The sequence below is a fragment of the Dromaius novaehollandiae genome, chromosome 7, assembly GCF_036370855.1.
Source record: "Dromaius novaehollandiae isolate bDroNov1 chromosome 7, bDroNov1.hap1, whole genome shotgun sequence".
Lineage (NCBI taxonomy): Eukaryota > Metazoa > Chordata > Aves > Casuariiformes > Dromaiidae > Dromaius > Dromaius novaehollandiae.
The window spans coordinates 3,226,421-3,243,356 of NC_088104.1; the positions used below are offsets into that span (position 1 = coordinate 3,226,421).

At 39.9% G+C, this 16,936-nt stretch overlaps 1 protein-coding gene across 1 annotated transcript in view; it reads right to left on the bottom strand.

Moving 5' to 3' along the window:
* KIF5C (kinesin family member 5C) overlaps positions 1–16,936 on the bottom strand; it is a 95,082-nt gene that overhangs the window by 19,895 nt on the left and 58,251 nt on the right. Inside the window, exons 13-19 of the mRNA XM_026097578.2 lie at positions 14,627–14,695; positions 10,334–10,540; positions 8,992–9,138; positions 6,504–6,692; positions 3,558–3,675; positions 2,387–2,463; positions 877–986 (exon numbers count right to left, since the gene is read on the bottom strand). Coding sequence (XP_025953363.2) covers positions 877–986; positions 2,387–2,463; positions 3,558–3,675; positions 6,504–6,692; positions 8,992–9,138; positions 10,334–10,540; positions 14,627–14,695 — 917 coding nt within the window. The remainder of the gene's footprint in view (positions 1–876; positions 987–2,386; positions 2,464–3,557; positions 3,676–6,503; positions 6,693–8,991; positions 9,139–10,333; positions 10,541–14,626; positions 14,696–16,936) is intronic.

Consider the following 16,936-nt stretch of genomic DNA (forward strand, 5'->3'; position numbering starts at 1 on the left):
TCCTGAACATCACTAACAAGCATAGGTAAATCTTCATATACAGAACTGGGTTAAAAAAAGAAAGTAAAGCTATAACTCCCCACTGAACATTTCTGAAAGAAATTAAGCATAAAGAATCTGAGGAGCAATAACTTTTTAAAAAAAACATTAGGTAATTGAATACAGTCATCTGTATATTCTCCTCCCTTGTTTCTTCTGTCTTAAAGGGCACAAACTGTTCTTGCAATTGTTCCATCCTGCTTCCTCATGTTTCTCATTTCCCTCTATTAGAGGTCAACCACGCTATAAATATGATGAAAGAATTGGAATTGCTTAGATTTGACAAACACTTAAAAAAAACCCTAAGAATATAGGAGTAAAGATCTCAGTTTTCCAAACATTCTACATAGCAAGTCTGGCAAGAGAGTTACAAGAGTACTGAGCTAATAACAGAGTTCGCTCGAAGACATTTTGGGGTACCTGATTAACAGAAATACATTTCCAGGTCAAGATCACACACTAAGGTGAGAAAACAGGATACATTTGAGTAACCCAGACTCTCCAGAAAGTCTGTGACAGGACCCTCAAAACCTTTATGTTTTTTAGATCTATTTTCCTCAGAGATTCTATTATCTATCAACCTGTAGATATAATATTATTCTTTCTTCATATCCGTAATTTTACAGACCTGTAATAGCTCCACAATAAAGAACTAGGCACTTTAATCCATAGTGCAAAATAGAGGGTTGGCTGTTGAGTGTAAGGATACTAGTGTCTGTAAAACTCTGAAATATAGAGATATTAATTAAAAACAAACAAAACCAACCAAAAAGAACAGTCCTACAGCATCACAGAAGAGTGAAGGCACAGAGAAAGAGACAAAGCAAATAAACATACTCTCTGATTTCATCAATTATTTTCTGCTTCTCTTCAATTTCATCTCTCAGTCTGGACAGCTGCTTCTGATGGGCTTCCCTGTGACTCTCCATCTGCTGCTCCAGTGCCTTCTGCAGATTACAAAAAACAAAGCCATACATGAAACAGAACTCAAGTAACTCATAGCTAACCTTTCTCTTTACATATCAGCTAAACTAACCTGACTTTTTGGATCTGAATGAAGTTCAAAATCAAATCAGGTTAAATCATGAATCTGCTTGGTGCATCTTTTATGATTACAAAACTGGGGCATCTACTCAAATAAGCATTTGATTCAGATGCAATTTTTAAGCAATATAAGTAGACCAATTCCTAGGTTTGATTTCTTGCAAAAACTACAGCATGCAAAAATCAGTGGTCTTAGCATGTCAAGAATTAAACTGTTCTTACCAGTCTCCTCTATTCCACCTGTTTATTCACCAAAAAGAAAAACTTGTCACCGGTTTATCTGTACACATAAGTAAAGTCCAAAACAAAAAACAAAAAAATCCCCCAGAGAATGACTTATCCACAGCCTTGTTACTTCACTTCTAAGACTAGGAATAACTCAAATAGTAGGAAGAACACACATCTCTTTAGATTGCTATTAGAAGATTTTACTTTTTCGCCACAACTGTGATAAATCCACAGCTGTTTTAATAGCTTTGGCTTCTTATATTGGAGAAAAAGACTTCTTAAGATGACAAATCTCTATCACTCTCTTGTAAAGTTTTATTTTCCCTCTTATGCAATTGTATTCTCATCAGAAACACAACTCACATATTATTGCCTAATATTTCTTCCTCACATTCTACAGGAAAAAAAATATCAGAAAGAAGGTTTATATTTCATTATTATTTCTAGGAGGAGATAGTCAAAGTCCTCACCAAAAAATCTGGGAACAGTCTGGCCTCTTTTTTTATTAAATTTTAGTACCTAAATTGCATTAACCAAGATGTCCCAAATTCAATACTTTTAACTAATTAACGTCAGCAGAGTTCCACTGGCATAAAATTGCAGAGGTGAAACAATATCATTTTTCAATCATACATAAAGAAACTGTTCCCTAATGTGGATGTAATATACTGGGTATTTTATTTTGGTTCTCTGTTCGTGGCGATTCAAGGAACCCAAACATCTTTGATTAAGTGCACACACCACTGAACCTCTTCACTCTTTGAGGTTGGCTCAGTTTACAAACTGTTCTCAGAAGACACAATCACCTCAGATAGTCTGGCTATAATTTCCTCTCTTCTTCCATAATCTGGCCACCACCACCAACAGTAGCAAGTTCTCTAATTTCAAATTGGGAAGGTCAATCAATTACACGAGGTCAGATTTTCTAATAGAAGTTGGCAGTTCTGACCAAGTCTGGAAATGTTTTTAAAAGGGCACAACATGTGTACAGGAAGACAAAATTACACCCTAATCATCAGCTTAATGAACAGTCTCACCATGAGATGCACTCTAAAATTGCAACATGCAATACTACCTTCATTTCCTCTGCATCCTGAAGCCGGGTCAGATGTTCCTTCTCCTTATCCTTGAAGCTGACTTCATGCATTTTTTCTGTTTACAGTTTAAGAGAGCTGAGAATTAACCAAACAGCTCTAGAACATTCTACATCAAGACATTCCAAAAAAAAAAAAAAATTAAATAAAAAGTTCCTTCTTTTTCAGTGGGCAGGGGCAAGCAGCTTTGGAGGAACAGAAACAGCCATAGTTTTGCAGAATCCTACATCCAAAACCTTTTCCTTTACTATCAGCTCACTTTTTTCAATCCACCCAGCACCTTTCCAATCTGCTCGTCTCCTCATAACCCTACTTATAGCAATTCTCCTTGTCTCCTTTTGCCTTCTGCTGGGAAACAGTGACCTCCAAAGCCAGATCATTCCTTACAAACAGGAAGATCAGGAGATGGAATAAAAAAGCCTCTCAGAACTCATGCAGGAGATGCTTAAACAAGTTCCATCACCACTTGCTGCTCCTGGAGCCGGAGAGGAACCCTTGTGCAAGAAGTCTGGAATAATGTGAAAGCTACTAGGTCACATTGTAAACAGGGCTTAATACTAGAAAAATTGCTTTTGAGATGTTTGATGCTGTTTTGCCAGCTCTTTCGTGTTTATATTTCTCATAGCATTACAGCATAAAGTGAAGCTTGTCGCATAGTTTTCGATTCTTTTGAAAAGTTACGGTTTTCTGGATTCTGTGAATAGACTAGGCTGAAAGGGTTAATCCTGTTTTTATCTCAAGTGTAAACTACAAATACATGCAGTGTGATGAATATTCTGAATTGCAATTTCATGATTTCACTACAAACAAAACAAAACAAACAACCACCCCCAAAACAAACAAACAACCCCCCCCAAAACAAACAAACAAAAAAATGTTCTAGGACTACAAAGGAAATAGTTCAATGTCTAATCACGACTTGAATAATCAGGTCTTCTATCTGTGCACTGTAACATTTAGAGTTAGCTAAATGAACTAAAATCCTGTCTGTTAAATCATATTTCTATGACATTAGGGTATGTTTATCATAAAGGAGGAGAACAGGACGGAAAGTCAAACAGAGCAATCCCTGGTGAATTGGATAAATGACCCCTGGTTCTACGTAGAATTTTCGAAGATACAGTTGGTAAAAGACGAGACTCAACACCGCACCTTGAGCACGTAATTTGGCAAGTTCTTCATTGAGAGAGTCCTGTGATTCTTCCAGCTGCCTTCTCTTCTGCTCCATATTTTGCATGTAGTCTGTAAGGGACTTGATCTTTGCTTCATGCTTTAAAAACATGGGGAACAGTAGTGAGATACAAGTACCACACCTTGTTATCTAAAAATTCAGGTGCCATCTTACATAAAGAAAGAAAAATGGAAAGAGCTGATGACTAGGACACAATACAGAAACAAAACAAAACAAAAAATCAGATAAAAAGGTAACAGATCAAAACAGCCTAAATTTTTTAAAGGTCACAATAGTCCAAGACATACACTGAACAGCAGAAGTGATAATTCCATAATGCCACTGGAAATTTAGTGTTAAATGAGCCCCAGGAGCATTCTAAAACCAAGTGGACACTGGGCTGGAATAAGTTCTGAAGCGGCTTCCTAGGTGCCTCAACCTGCATAAGCTATCAGCTGTCATCGGCTATCCTGATGAACTGTTTGTTAACACCCTTTTGAACTAGAAAGGCTTTTGTTTAAATAGAGGTAAGGGAATGACATATTAAAAACATCAGAAACCAAACAGAGAATTTTCTAATTTGGGGGTTAAATTAAGATTCTGTCAGGGAATTATTACAGCCTCTTAATAACACCACTGAAGGATTTGTGGCTCATTGTTCTTAAAATTCACGTCAGCAGAGAGAGGTTGAGACCTTTGAGTCAGTGTTGCTTCCATGCACTAAATATCAGACTTGGAGAGGTGTAATCCTTAGTAGGAATTAAAACAGTTCAGACCCTACTAGCACTGAGCCCTCCAAGAAGGGAGGGGTACATGCCTAAATTGCCTGCTTTTGGCAGCAAGTGCTCCAGTAGACTTCTAAAGCTGACAAGAAACAGTCATTCCACGCTTGCTTCCGGGTGTTTGGACTCCCGAATGGAGCCTCTTGGTACAGTACACAGCAGCACGGGTCAGCTTAACACAGAAACTGCGCAGCCCTGTAATACAGGATTGCTATTGCTCGTAACACACCATAAGCTTTAAACGGAGCTTGCAAGGCCTCAGGCCTGAGGCTTGTCAGGCTTGCTCTATCTGATTGTTTATTCACATGCCTGCAGCTTTGTTTTACTTGGTTTAGCTGTAACAGGTTTTTTCCTAATTGACCAGGTGGCTATGGCTAATTTGTTTTTACTTTTTTTATGGCTAACATAACAACATAGTATAGAGAAATACAGCCCTAGTATGATAACAAAGACCTTCAGAAATGGAGATAAAGGATGCAACATTGAAGAGTACAGGCATGGGATGATAAGAGATGGGGCACAGGCTTGGCACTGGAGACCCCATGTCTATAAACAACTCATCAACAGTCAGTTAAGGAAATGCAGACCTGGAGCTAGACAAAACTAGTTTAGGGGTAACCGAACAAAGAAATAGTATCTGACTTATATAAAAGGCATCACATATAATAAATCTAGTTGTAACATAGAGCTGCAGACCAGTGAAGAAAAGAGCATGGTGAGACAGCATACTAGCAAACAAAAATGACCCCAAGTGGATCCTAGAGTGAGGAGCATTCTCAAATGCTCCTCTTTCCTAGAGAAGAAGTCATTAACATAAATATCATATTCTTCTTGGAAAAGAACTCCAGATGCTGACAACTCACCAGTAACACCCCCAACACCACCACCAGAATGAAACTATCAACATAAGGATCCAAAGGAGCAGGGGAAGGGTGAGCATATCATTAGAAAAAGCAGTGGAAACCCCCCCCCCCCCCCCCGTAAAAATATGTGTACAGAAATTTTAAATGACTTCTTACTAAAGAATTTTTTTCTGCACAGACTACAGCCTAAGAGGGAAAAAATATCAGCCCCAAATAGGCAGTCAGGCTGCCTCCCACTTACACTTTCACTGGTCAGCATAAGCCAACACCATGACTGAAAGAAGCCATCCCACCAACCCATGGCCAAGTCATTTATTTCCAGCTCAATGCACTTGCTCCTCTTTTGCCAACAGAAGCATGCATACAGCTGCTTTGTGTATCAAATCTTCATCTGCTTTACTGATACAAGTTCCCAAGGAAAGGGAGCAGCATAGGATGGAAGGATGACTTCCTTTAGTGGTTATGCCAGCTCACAGTGTACTTTAAGACAGCATAAAAATTGTAGATTTTATTTAATATTTTTGGACAGCCAGTATCTTTAGGACTCTAGCCTCCCTGAGAAGCATGCTTACAGCTACAGCTATTACTGCAGAACTTAATACAGAAATTCTATTGCAGGACAAGAGATCATCCCTGCTTGAGGCTTTCTTAGACTAGCGGGTGGCAAATGAAATAGAGTAAACCCAAATCATCTCTCCACTTCACGTGTGCATTGATCAAAGAAGTTAAGTAGGTTAAAGCAGTTACCCCCCTCCCTCTCTGCAGAACGCTGCAGCATGCATCACTGCTTGTAACATGCCACCTACTGTGAAGCCCTCCTACCATCTGGATTTCTAACTTACATGGTTATGTTTTCCATAAAGTATTATTTAACAGATAGTTAGGCAGCAATACATAAGCATGTTAGTAGTCCAGATACTGGGGACTCGGAATGTTTTGCTAGTGAACCAAATAATCACCACTTCCTTTCTTGGGTTGCTCTTAAAGAGAAGGTACAAGATACAAATACATGCCGAGGAAATCACTCCAAGGAGTATTTTCAGTATTATGCCATAGAAAACATTGAGATTACAACAAGGAGGATATGATCTTACCACAGAATATGCTGAAAAAACATTCAGGTGGAGGAAAAAGAGAAGTGAGGAAAAAGCACAGAAAAGAAAAACACCACTCTACTCCCTGTGTTATCATCTTTCACTCTTTGCTCACACATTTCATAGAGAAGGAGGCTGAGAAAGTCATCAAACCTGACTTCAAAGGGACAAGGAAGGAACAAACATACTTGTGAGATGAGGAGCTGGCAAGCTGCTAGCTCCCTCTCGCTGGCGTTCATCTTCCTGTTGGAGTCTATCTGGACACTCTCCAACTGCTTGCTGCGGTTCACAAGAGATTTTACCTCAGATTTCATCTTACTGATGTAGAGCCGTGCCATGGTGAACTCTTCTTCAATCACCCCGTTCACGTCTGCTAACTAAACACACAAAAGATTGCAATTGTTAAGATGTAGTTCTTCAAGAAAGCAAATCAATGCAAAGCAGTCTTCTTGCTGTGAAACAGCTGTCTAGAGCTAGATAACCTCTATGGAGACCCAGCAACGCTCGAGGAGTACTTACGGATCTTCAGGTCACCTTTAAAGATGTTACACCACTTTGTTTCTCAGAATTTTCACTGATAAGCCTCAAAAGCAAGAAATTAAGACACGTGGTCACAGCGTGCTTCATCAGCTTAGTGACTCAACATCTGAAGTAATCAAGCCCACGTGGCAAGAGCGTATTTTGGCAAAAACTTTCTCGTGCATCAGCACAGAAAGTTTTTCTTCTTTCAAGCAATTGAAAGCTGAAGTGCATTTTCAAACTACTCCTTAAAAAAGTCTTCCCCTGAGGGGTCACGCTCCTTTGATAAGGAACTGCAGGGCAGAGCTCGTTCCAGAAATCTCACCTGGCAACAGGGAGGTAACCCCTCTTCTCTCTAAAGATTAACACCATTCTATATATAAACATCATTTCCTTCCCCTGTTTAACACTATGCCTTTTAGCTGTTTGTCTTCTTCTTCACGATTTTTCAACTATTTAATTCATGTAACACACCGATGTGATGACATGATGATTTTCCTAGAACAAGCATATGGGTAATAATATATTTCATGTGCTTTCACCTTTTTTCAGCACAGCCAAGGAAAAGGTACTATGCTCTGCACCTTTTCCCTACAGCCTAAAAAATGCTACTGCCTCTAAAACCCTCAATCCAATAAACACACTTTGAGAAGCTGCTAATTGCCAACAAATTCAAAACTATTCTACTACAGCCTTTCCACTCTTGCCTCATTTACACTGACATCTGTCCTGTAAAACGCTGACATCTTTCTTACTATAAGAACTTGCATCAAACAGCCTCCATTTGCAAAGATTTCCTCTTATCCTTCCAATGAAAATGGCCACCAGGGGTTGCTGCAACATCTAGCAAAATTTGTTCTCGGGGCCCTGGAATCTCCACCAACACGTCAGAGAGCCGGGACTGTGTCCTCTGCAGTGGCAGCAGACTGCAGCACCTGCAGATCTGACAGGGGTTTAAGCAGATGATTGACAACTCTCACAATCAACCCAAAGCACTCCAGCTGCGCACACCTGCTTTTACCTTTGTGAAGTAGGAACCAAGAATTCAGAAAAGATGATAGCTCAAAAACTGAGAAATGGACTAAAGGTAAGAAAATAAGAGTACATCGTAAATAACTTGCATACATCTTAAGAATAAGTTTCTTGTCCAGTTTTAACAACTGCTCTTTTTCATATGGTTTTGAATGAACAGAGAAGGTAACACTAACAACATGAGGAACATTTTCCAAGCCATGAGGAGTTTACCTCACAGATGTGCCATTTAGCAATGGCTGCCCAAGTACCTTCTCTGAGGGTTAGAAATTTGTTCATCTACAACATGTGTGACGAAGTGAGCAGCTGCCTCCTCTACCATATCTGTAAAGCTAAGAGCCAGACAGAAAGCAAACTGCAAAGCAAAGCTGGCCAAAATTTGCACCATCATCTCCAGACACATTCAGATACCAAGGCTTCTATTTAGCACCAATGTATACACTGGTATTTAGCACCAATGCTGAGAAGCAATAGTTTTAAGTATCCTGTGTTTGGAAACACACAAGGTATTATGCTTAGAAAGTCTGGGCTCTTTGATGAAGCCAGACACTGTTCAAAAGTAAGAAACAACAAAGCACGGAAAACAGATTTCATACAGATCCTTTCATCCAGATGTACCAGACAGCTGTCAGCAGAGAACGCTGGCTTTAAGACTAGTTCATGTTCAGCTACATGGCAGCTGTAGGACAAATTTCAAACAATGGTTTAGCAGCCCAGAAGCCAAATCTCACTGATAACGATTATTTGGAGTCTGGGAATACAGGGCCATGCCAACTAATTAGGGAGTAATGCTATGTGCATATTGTTTAGGGGGAACCTCAGTCCAGACCTTGGAAGCAGATTTTAATAAATGCATCACCACACAGATGGGCTGCATTAGTCTGGCCCCAAAAACTGAGCCGGGAATGAGAGTGGTATTCATGCACACAGACACTGACCACCTCTGACCCAAAGATCTCTTCAGTATCTTACACCACACTCTAACTAGGATTCAAACAGCAGTGCCCTGGGAGAAGGACTGCTGTGTCACATATCTTCCATATTAAGGTGGTGGGGCTCTTTTTGTTCGTTTTTTAAATATTGTGGGAGGTGTAGGGGGGAAGCAATAAAAGATAGCCAACTTACTGTTTTAACATCATTCGTACCAATGATTCCTCCAATCTCTCCTAGGTCCTTAAGCAGCAAGTTTAAGATCTCTGTAGCTCTTTTCTTCTGATGGTTACTGAGTTCCTGCAACTGGCCCAGCTCCCTTTGCGTAGCTGTCAGGACAGTCTGAAAAGGTTTAAAAGCAAAAGTTACTGTCCTCGCCTCAGTTTCTCTTTATTCATAAGCAACATCATTAAACAAAACTGAGTTTCCTCTCTGGACAGAATAAACCTACCAAACAACCCACTGTCTAAAATATCTTTTCTTAAATAAAAGAAATATGTAGCTGTGAGTTAGTTCTAGTTCTATACTTAATTTCTCCAAGCTTCATCCAATTTCCACAGCACCACTTTTGGGCATCAGGTCTTCTGCAATAACTAGGTTACACAGTGTTGTATTTTCCTGACCATGCCTGCTGGCTCCGTGTACCAACACTTACTGCAGCAGCGTACAGCTCCCCCTCGCCATAATCCACTTTGGCAATTCACTAGCTAACAAGGCCACTTTAGACCTATTAAATATAGTAAATCCTGTCAGAATCCTATTCGCATAATACATGTCAAAGAAGGTTAATCACAGAGAAACAGGTATAGAAGGATATAAAATTCGTTTTCTTCAGAGAGATTTCACACAAATCTGTTCTACTGAACTGGATAACGGACTCTTATATGCTAGACGTGCAGGAAAACAGACCTGTTAACAACAGCTTCCTTAGTTTGTGAAAAGAATTAAGGAATAAGGATATGTCAAGCTAGTAAGCCAATCTTGATTTTTCTCAGATCAGATTTTTTCCTTCAGATTGATACATCAGCTAAAATAAAATATGTATTATACTGATTTCTTCCTTGAGACTCCCTGACTCTACACAAAATCCTTGTTCCACAGCACAGAGTCGAAAGAAACACAAAATTATGTAATTTGCATAAGGCAGGTTTTCACATCTTTCCTGGCATTATACAGTTTTTAAGTGATCAAAATACAGAATGGCCAGCTTTCAGTCAGTTCAGCAGACTTGGTGTACAAAACAGATGTTGCAACGGAGCCAAAAATCTGCCATCAGCTATCACAGAGGTAGTCTTAATTTTATCCTTTAAGTAAGAGAGAAGGTAGAGGGTACCATCAGCAAATATGGATCTTTTAAGAGCTTCTCTGTTACTCCAAGTTTTAAACTACACAACAACATACTTGGCAGCAGTATATAAAAGATTCTTGAAAAGGTATATAACTTCCTATATAATTGCTAGCCTAAGGAAATCTTTTAAAGAGGTGCACAGTGGGGGTGGAGAGAAGGGAACCAGCACTATAAACTGCTTGTTCTTACACTCTTCTGTGCCAGCTCATCAGCCAGCTGCTCGTTGGCCCTTGTCTTGTCCTCCACTTCTTGGGATTTCTGGTCATAATTGACAGCTAATTCTTCGAGGGCTTGAAGGACCTCCTTCACCTCATCTTTTGCAGCTTCATTCTCAATCTGAAGACGGGTCAGCTCTTCTTGAATCTTCTCATAATCTCTCCTAGTGGAGGCCAAAAGCTGGAAACAAATGACACATAACACAGGCACATAAGTCTTCCAATTATTCTCTCGAGACTTACAACTTTAAAAAGGGCAAAAAAAAAAAATCATGAGAGAGAACATGAGCAAGCAAACGTGTGCAAGAAAGAAAGAAAAAAATCCTGCTACTGTACCAGAAACAGTATCAGTTTCAACGCAAGTGGATTTGAAGCAAGCAAAAAAGGGTCTGAACTTCAGTGAAAAGAAAAATTTTAATCAAATCCTATTATGACACAAGAAAGAGACATAGAAGCTTATTTTGAGCAGTATCATAATTTTCTGCCCTCAAACCAATGTTCCAACTAGGGCAAAAAACAAAGTAGAACAAACTCGTAATCACGGTTCTGAAATGAGCCAAGTAAAAAGGCTCTCTGAGGCAGTCTCAAACATCTCGTAAGCAAGCCTACGATGATTGTTTTAAGTTATCATCTGAAACATGGTGCTGAAGACAGACTGACTGCTCATACTTGCTGAAGCAAATTATTAACTCAAAAAGGAAATCTAGACTGCACACATACTGGTGAGTGTTTCCCATTCATAAAAGTTACTAAATTTACTCTTTGCATGCTAGTAAGGGAGATGCTCAAATCTCAGTGGCATTGCAGACTGTAAGAGGTGAGTTGCTTGGTGCTCTCCTTTGCCCTCATGCCATTCCATCTTCATAAAAGAGACTGGAAAAAAGAAGTCTTGAGAATTCAGACAACAGGTTCTTAGCAGGAAAACAGACTCAACAGCAGTCACACACCAGTGAACAATCTCAAAATAAATAAAAGGTACTACCTAACATTTTTTATATGCTATTATACTTATGGGAATAATTACAAAATCAGGACTTACTGCTTCATAATTCATGTTTTTAAACCATGTAACATATAAAAACTAATCACTGCATGCATGAGATACAAGAAGGGATTCAGGCTCAAGGGTAATCCTAAAAGCAAAGTTTGGATGATCACTCAAAAAACTCAGTTATTTCCAAACCGTCCAACATATGGATCAGCATAATATTACTGTTCTGTAGCCTCCCCAGACAGCAGAACAAAATCAGTATTGCTGACGTGCGCTGAACTAGCCAGAAGAACACTAGTCACCAAAGAAGTGACTGTGCTCTAACAGTCAAAGCGTGATTTGACAGAAGGGCTTTTCCTCAGGTAGGAGCAAAATGAAAACCCCGATCAGCTGGAGTCATCCTGCCCTGACCTCTCGCTGCCCACTAGCTCTTCCTCCCCAAGCCTTGAGGAAGCTGCATGCGAGATCCCAACCCCACCAGGAACATCTAAAACCGATCACATCGAAGGAGACTGTCAGAGAACATACTGCCTTTTAGGCACAGAACGCTAATGGGGAAAGGGAAGCAAACAAGCTAGCTTGTGAACGCTGGCACATTCCCAAAGTGGCGAAGAGAAGATTCAGATGTGAGGAAAATTTATCTAGCTGGTAATGCTGCAGCCTCAGAAGTGCACTCAAGTTACAAAAAACCCTACTGAATTGCCAAAGCCAGATGGCACGTAAATATTTAAACAACAAAATAGTTTAAAATAATCTTTCTACTAAACACAGATGGAACTATTATTTACATTTACTTAGGAAAACTCCTGTGTGACTATTACTGCGACTCCAAGTACAGGGAAGTGTTATATACCACCTAGAGCACAAACCTCTCCCCAGAAGATTCTTGCTGACATGATGCTGGAAAGTATACCAAGATTTACGGAGGCTATTCATAACATCATACTGATCATCATAGGCACAGGAATTACACCTAATGCCGAGGGCTGGTTGGTTTGGGGGTTGCAGAGGGGAGGACCTCTCCACCCGGACAGCTCAAGAGCTGTTTCCGAGTAGTTTCCCGTGTTCTGGTCTCCCTGCTCCCCACTTTTGAGAAGCGAGTGCATCCATGATCCTCACAAGAAACAAAGGGAGAACGGGATTTTAATAGAAAACGAGTGCTTGCAGTGGAGGTGCTGAAAGCGCAGCTGCTTTGAACAGCACGGCAAGTCACTAGAGCCGCCGGCGCCCGAGGAGGCGGCAGACAGCGGCTGCAGCACCTCGCACAGCTGCTCGCTGCAGAGGGCTCAAGCACGCGAGGAGCAAGCGTGGGAGATCCAGAATTTCCCCTGAAACATACGGGCTAAGAAGCAGCCAGTGGTGAAAAGGCATCAAAAGACACCAGCATCAGTACAATGCCATCTGTGACAGCGCTTGTATTTACAGTTAATCTGCTAGTTTAATCAACCAGAGAAAAGTGCTCTGGCTAATTAGGGGGAAGCAGAGCGAGGCAGCTGCTCCGCAGCACATGTATCACGGAGGTAATCACGAGTGCTAACAGAGACTAGGTAGATCCTTCCTGTAGCGCGGGTGTTCACACACACGACAAAGCCTTGAAAATTTTAATTTAATTCCCATAAAGGGAAAAATAAGAATACTGCACTAGCTTTCGGGGGTAACGGACAGACAACCTTATCAGACGAACCAGTAAAGCGATATAACACTCGTTATGGAGAGTTCAGTCAGAGCACAAAGCTGGACACATGCAAGAAAGGGGAAAGAGTGCTCAGTAAGGTGGGGAGTAGAGGCCACCGAAAACCGATTCATCTTCCAGAAGTAACCTGGAGCATGGGACACAAAGATGGGGAATAAGCTAGTGTATACGATGCTCCCAAACATGATTAAAACCAAACAACTCCCCCCAAAACTAAGAAATAAAACCCACCCACAGATGGCCCAAAAGAATAAGACAAAAAAAAAAAAAAAAAAAAAGGAAAGAAACATGGTCTAGATCAGAACACCGTCACAGAAAAGATGTGAGACTATAACACACATCAAAAAAACTGCTGAGATTGCATAATTACATTTGTACATTACAATGTCACAATACGTTTGTATACCAATAGCTATGAAAATGCTAACATGTAATACAGAGTAATCAGAAGAACTTTGTCCTAAGTGAATGAGATCTTCATCAGGGAGTAAAATAAAGCTGGTAATTCCTTCACTGAGAATGGGACTCCAAATCATTTTTCAGAGTAGTGCTTCAATTACAATAGTGGTTTTACACAAACAGGCCCCCCCAAAAGCCCCCCAACACCTCCCCCAAAAAAGAAACCCCCAAAACACACACAAGTGAGCACAATGTTCTACACCAGTGCTAGTGGCGTGGGCAGCTGGGACAGGTATTCTTTTAAAGAATCACTTTTTTTATGCAAAAGAAACCAATATTCTGGAACACTAATGAAAAGTAAACTCCCACAGCAGAATTATATTTTTGGTCTGAACTTTCCTCCTCTGGTTTCCCCCAGGTTAAAAAGCAACATAAAACCATCTTCTAAGAAATATCACAGCAACATTTGGGGAACTCAGTAATTTAGCAATTCTAGCATATTTTACAGCTTCAAAGCCTTCATAAACAAATGATAGTCAAGTCATCCCCTTATTTGCAAGCTGAATGATCATTTTCCCCATCTAAAAAAATGCAAAAACATCCCTTTGGATAGAAGCAGTGAAATAATTAAACTGAATAATCCAAGATTCTAGAGCAAATCTGTGGCAGCACCAATAAGTGACTTTTCAGTCTCACAAATTTCTTTTGATAATATTGTCTTTAATTACCCATAACAAAATAATGGACATTGGCAACTTCTTAAAAGCAGTAATTTTTATACTGTCAAACTAGGAAGCCTATTAACTAGTGCCAGTAGTACAGACTACTAGTACTAGTAGTACAAACTACTAGATTAGTAGTACAGTCCACAGTATCTAGGTACCTGAGAGGATACACGCATACTGAAAAACATCTTTTTTGGTGAAAAACACTGGCCAAACTCCTGCCTTGGTATCTCATCGCTAGCTTTACTTCTCAACAGGCTGGTGTGCTATTATAAGGCATTATCAAGGCTTGGTGCTCAAGAGGATCATATTAAAATTTAAGTTTAAATTTAACTGTCACACAGGTTGCTCTTAGCGACTGAGATTTAGGCAGTTAATATGAACATAGCTAGCCAACAACTATTACATAATCACTAAACAAAAGTCCCATAAGCAAAAAAAAGATTTTTTTATTTTTACCTCTTCTTGATCCAACATTTGTTGTTTCAGCTTTTCAGCCAACTGGCTCTGCTGGTTGATTTCATCATCCTGCAATGAAACAAGGTAGAGTGTTTTTAGTTTCTTCTCACAGTTCTGGTTTCTTCACTTTTATTTCCCCTTTCCAGAAAAGTGAGCAAGTATAACGCCATGGCACAACTTGTCCAGGTTTGAGTAGTAAAGGGGGGAGGGAGGAAGGAAACCACACACATGCACAAAGCTACGTAGTAAAAACAGTGCATACATGACCAGTTGTCTGCGGTGGATAGCTAAGCAGATGTGTCCCAGGTGGCAAATAAGACACCGAAGCGGTAATAATTGCACCTTATAACTTGCACACAGTCAGATGACTTTTCCAATGCATGTATACATCCAGTCCTTCCCCTTTCATATTTCAGTTCCAAAATCTTGATAACAGTACCAGAAGAGTGAAATTACTTTTATAGGGAATGATCTGTCCACTGCTTCACTATAGCTGTTTAACTTCAAAAATATGTGTAAAAGTAATTATGTATGTATGTTTTCACAGATATACACACACACTCCTCTAATTTCAGCAGAAGAAAGATGATTAGAGACCAACTTACTAATTATAAAACTATGACCGGCTCTGAACTACATTAATGAAAGAGGAAGCTGAAACCCAAACATAAAACTTGGGCACCTCATCTGTTAAATTTAGGTCTTTCCTCCTCTGTCAAAGACCTTGATGGAAATACGGCCTGGTAATGTATATCCAAGGCATCCAATTTTATTGGCATTTCATCTTCATAGTTAAGACAACATCCTCAGGGTTAAGAACTGTTCTTAACTACAGAAGTGAAGCCACGTACTCCACTGTATGAATCCTTCCTCCAAAACGGCACAGGAGGCATACCAAGCACAGCGACTGACAAAGTCAATCTCCTCTGCTCTCTTGAAGAAGGATATCCCTCTCTAAAAGAGCGCACAGAAGCTAAGTGGTTGCCTTCATCTCCTATCAGAGACAACTGACACTTTCCTTCACTGGCAAGCATCTAATAGATTGATTTCTCACAGCAAAGCTAGCTATCAAGTAGAATATATCGAACTACTTGCTAATACTGAAATAGCACCAAATAGAACAAAAGAATGGTCCGCACTGTAACAAGGTAAAATGTGGAAATCTTGTTTTTGTACCATGGAGATCAAACACCTTCTCATTTCCTATAGTACTGCAGTAACGTACCAAATTACAGTTCCCATGTTTTCTAGGGTAAAACTCAAACCTGCTGTTAGTTCCTCCAAGAATAGGCTTTGCTACTTTTGACAGGGCAAGTGAAAGAACGACTGGCCTTTTTTATTTACATCAACATCTGGAAGGTATTGTGTATTGTGAACTACAGGGAACATGTTCTCCGTTAGGCAAAAGCTGCAGTTTTCTTAAAGAGCTCAACTGTTATTCTGAATGCCATCGACATACCGAGATACAGATACTGCTTTCTGCGTTTGCAACCAGACTGTGCAGAGACCTCACATCACAGCGCATCGGAATGACAACTCACCACAACTATCCCTCACACACCCCTGCTATTAAAAAACTTCAACCATCATCATACAAGTAGGCTTTATGTGATGTTTTCCTGCAAATTACAATTGAGAGTTAAAAATCAAGGTTTAAGATTAAAGCTTTTCTGAAAACTTCTGCTAGATGGCCTTTTTAAGCTGTTCTCATCCATGACTTTATAATTAATGTTTTTGTATACATCTTTTTGTCTCATCTTACCTTCACACAAGCCAAAGCTATTAATGACAAGTGTTCAATACATCTATTGATGATAGCTTTTCTGTAAGTGCCAATGATATATTTCAAGTTGTACTAATCAAAATGCCTACTTATGTCTAAGACGCCTGGACTGCAGATAGTGTTCACAGCTAGAACAGGATGAACAGGAGAGACCCAGAAGATGGTTTATATTTTTTCTTTAATATTCATTGTATCTCAGTCTCCCTTTTTTCCCCTCCTGTAACTGAGATGACATGACAGTTAGCTATGCAGGTATGGTATTTACAAAGAATCACTTAAGAAAAGGAGGGTTTAAAAGTCTGTATCAGGCCCTTTCATTTTAAGGGGAACGTGTCACTGATTTCAGAGAGAACACTAATAAACTATACCTGCAGAGGGAACTGAAGCAGATAACTGATGTGACAGGACAACATCCAACTTTATGCAGTGGTAGTATTTTGAACTTCGGGGCATTTTCAAGTTCATGGGGCTCAAAGGATACAGTGCCCCAAAATCTGCGACTCCCTTACAAACCCTGTGAGTAAAGT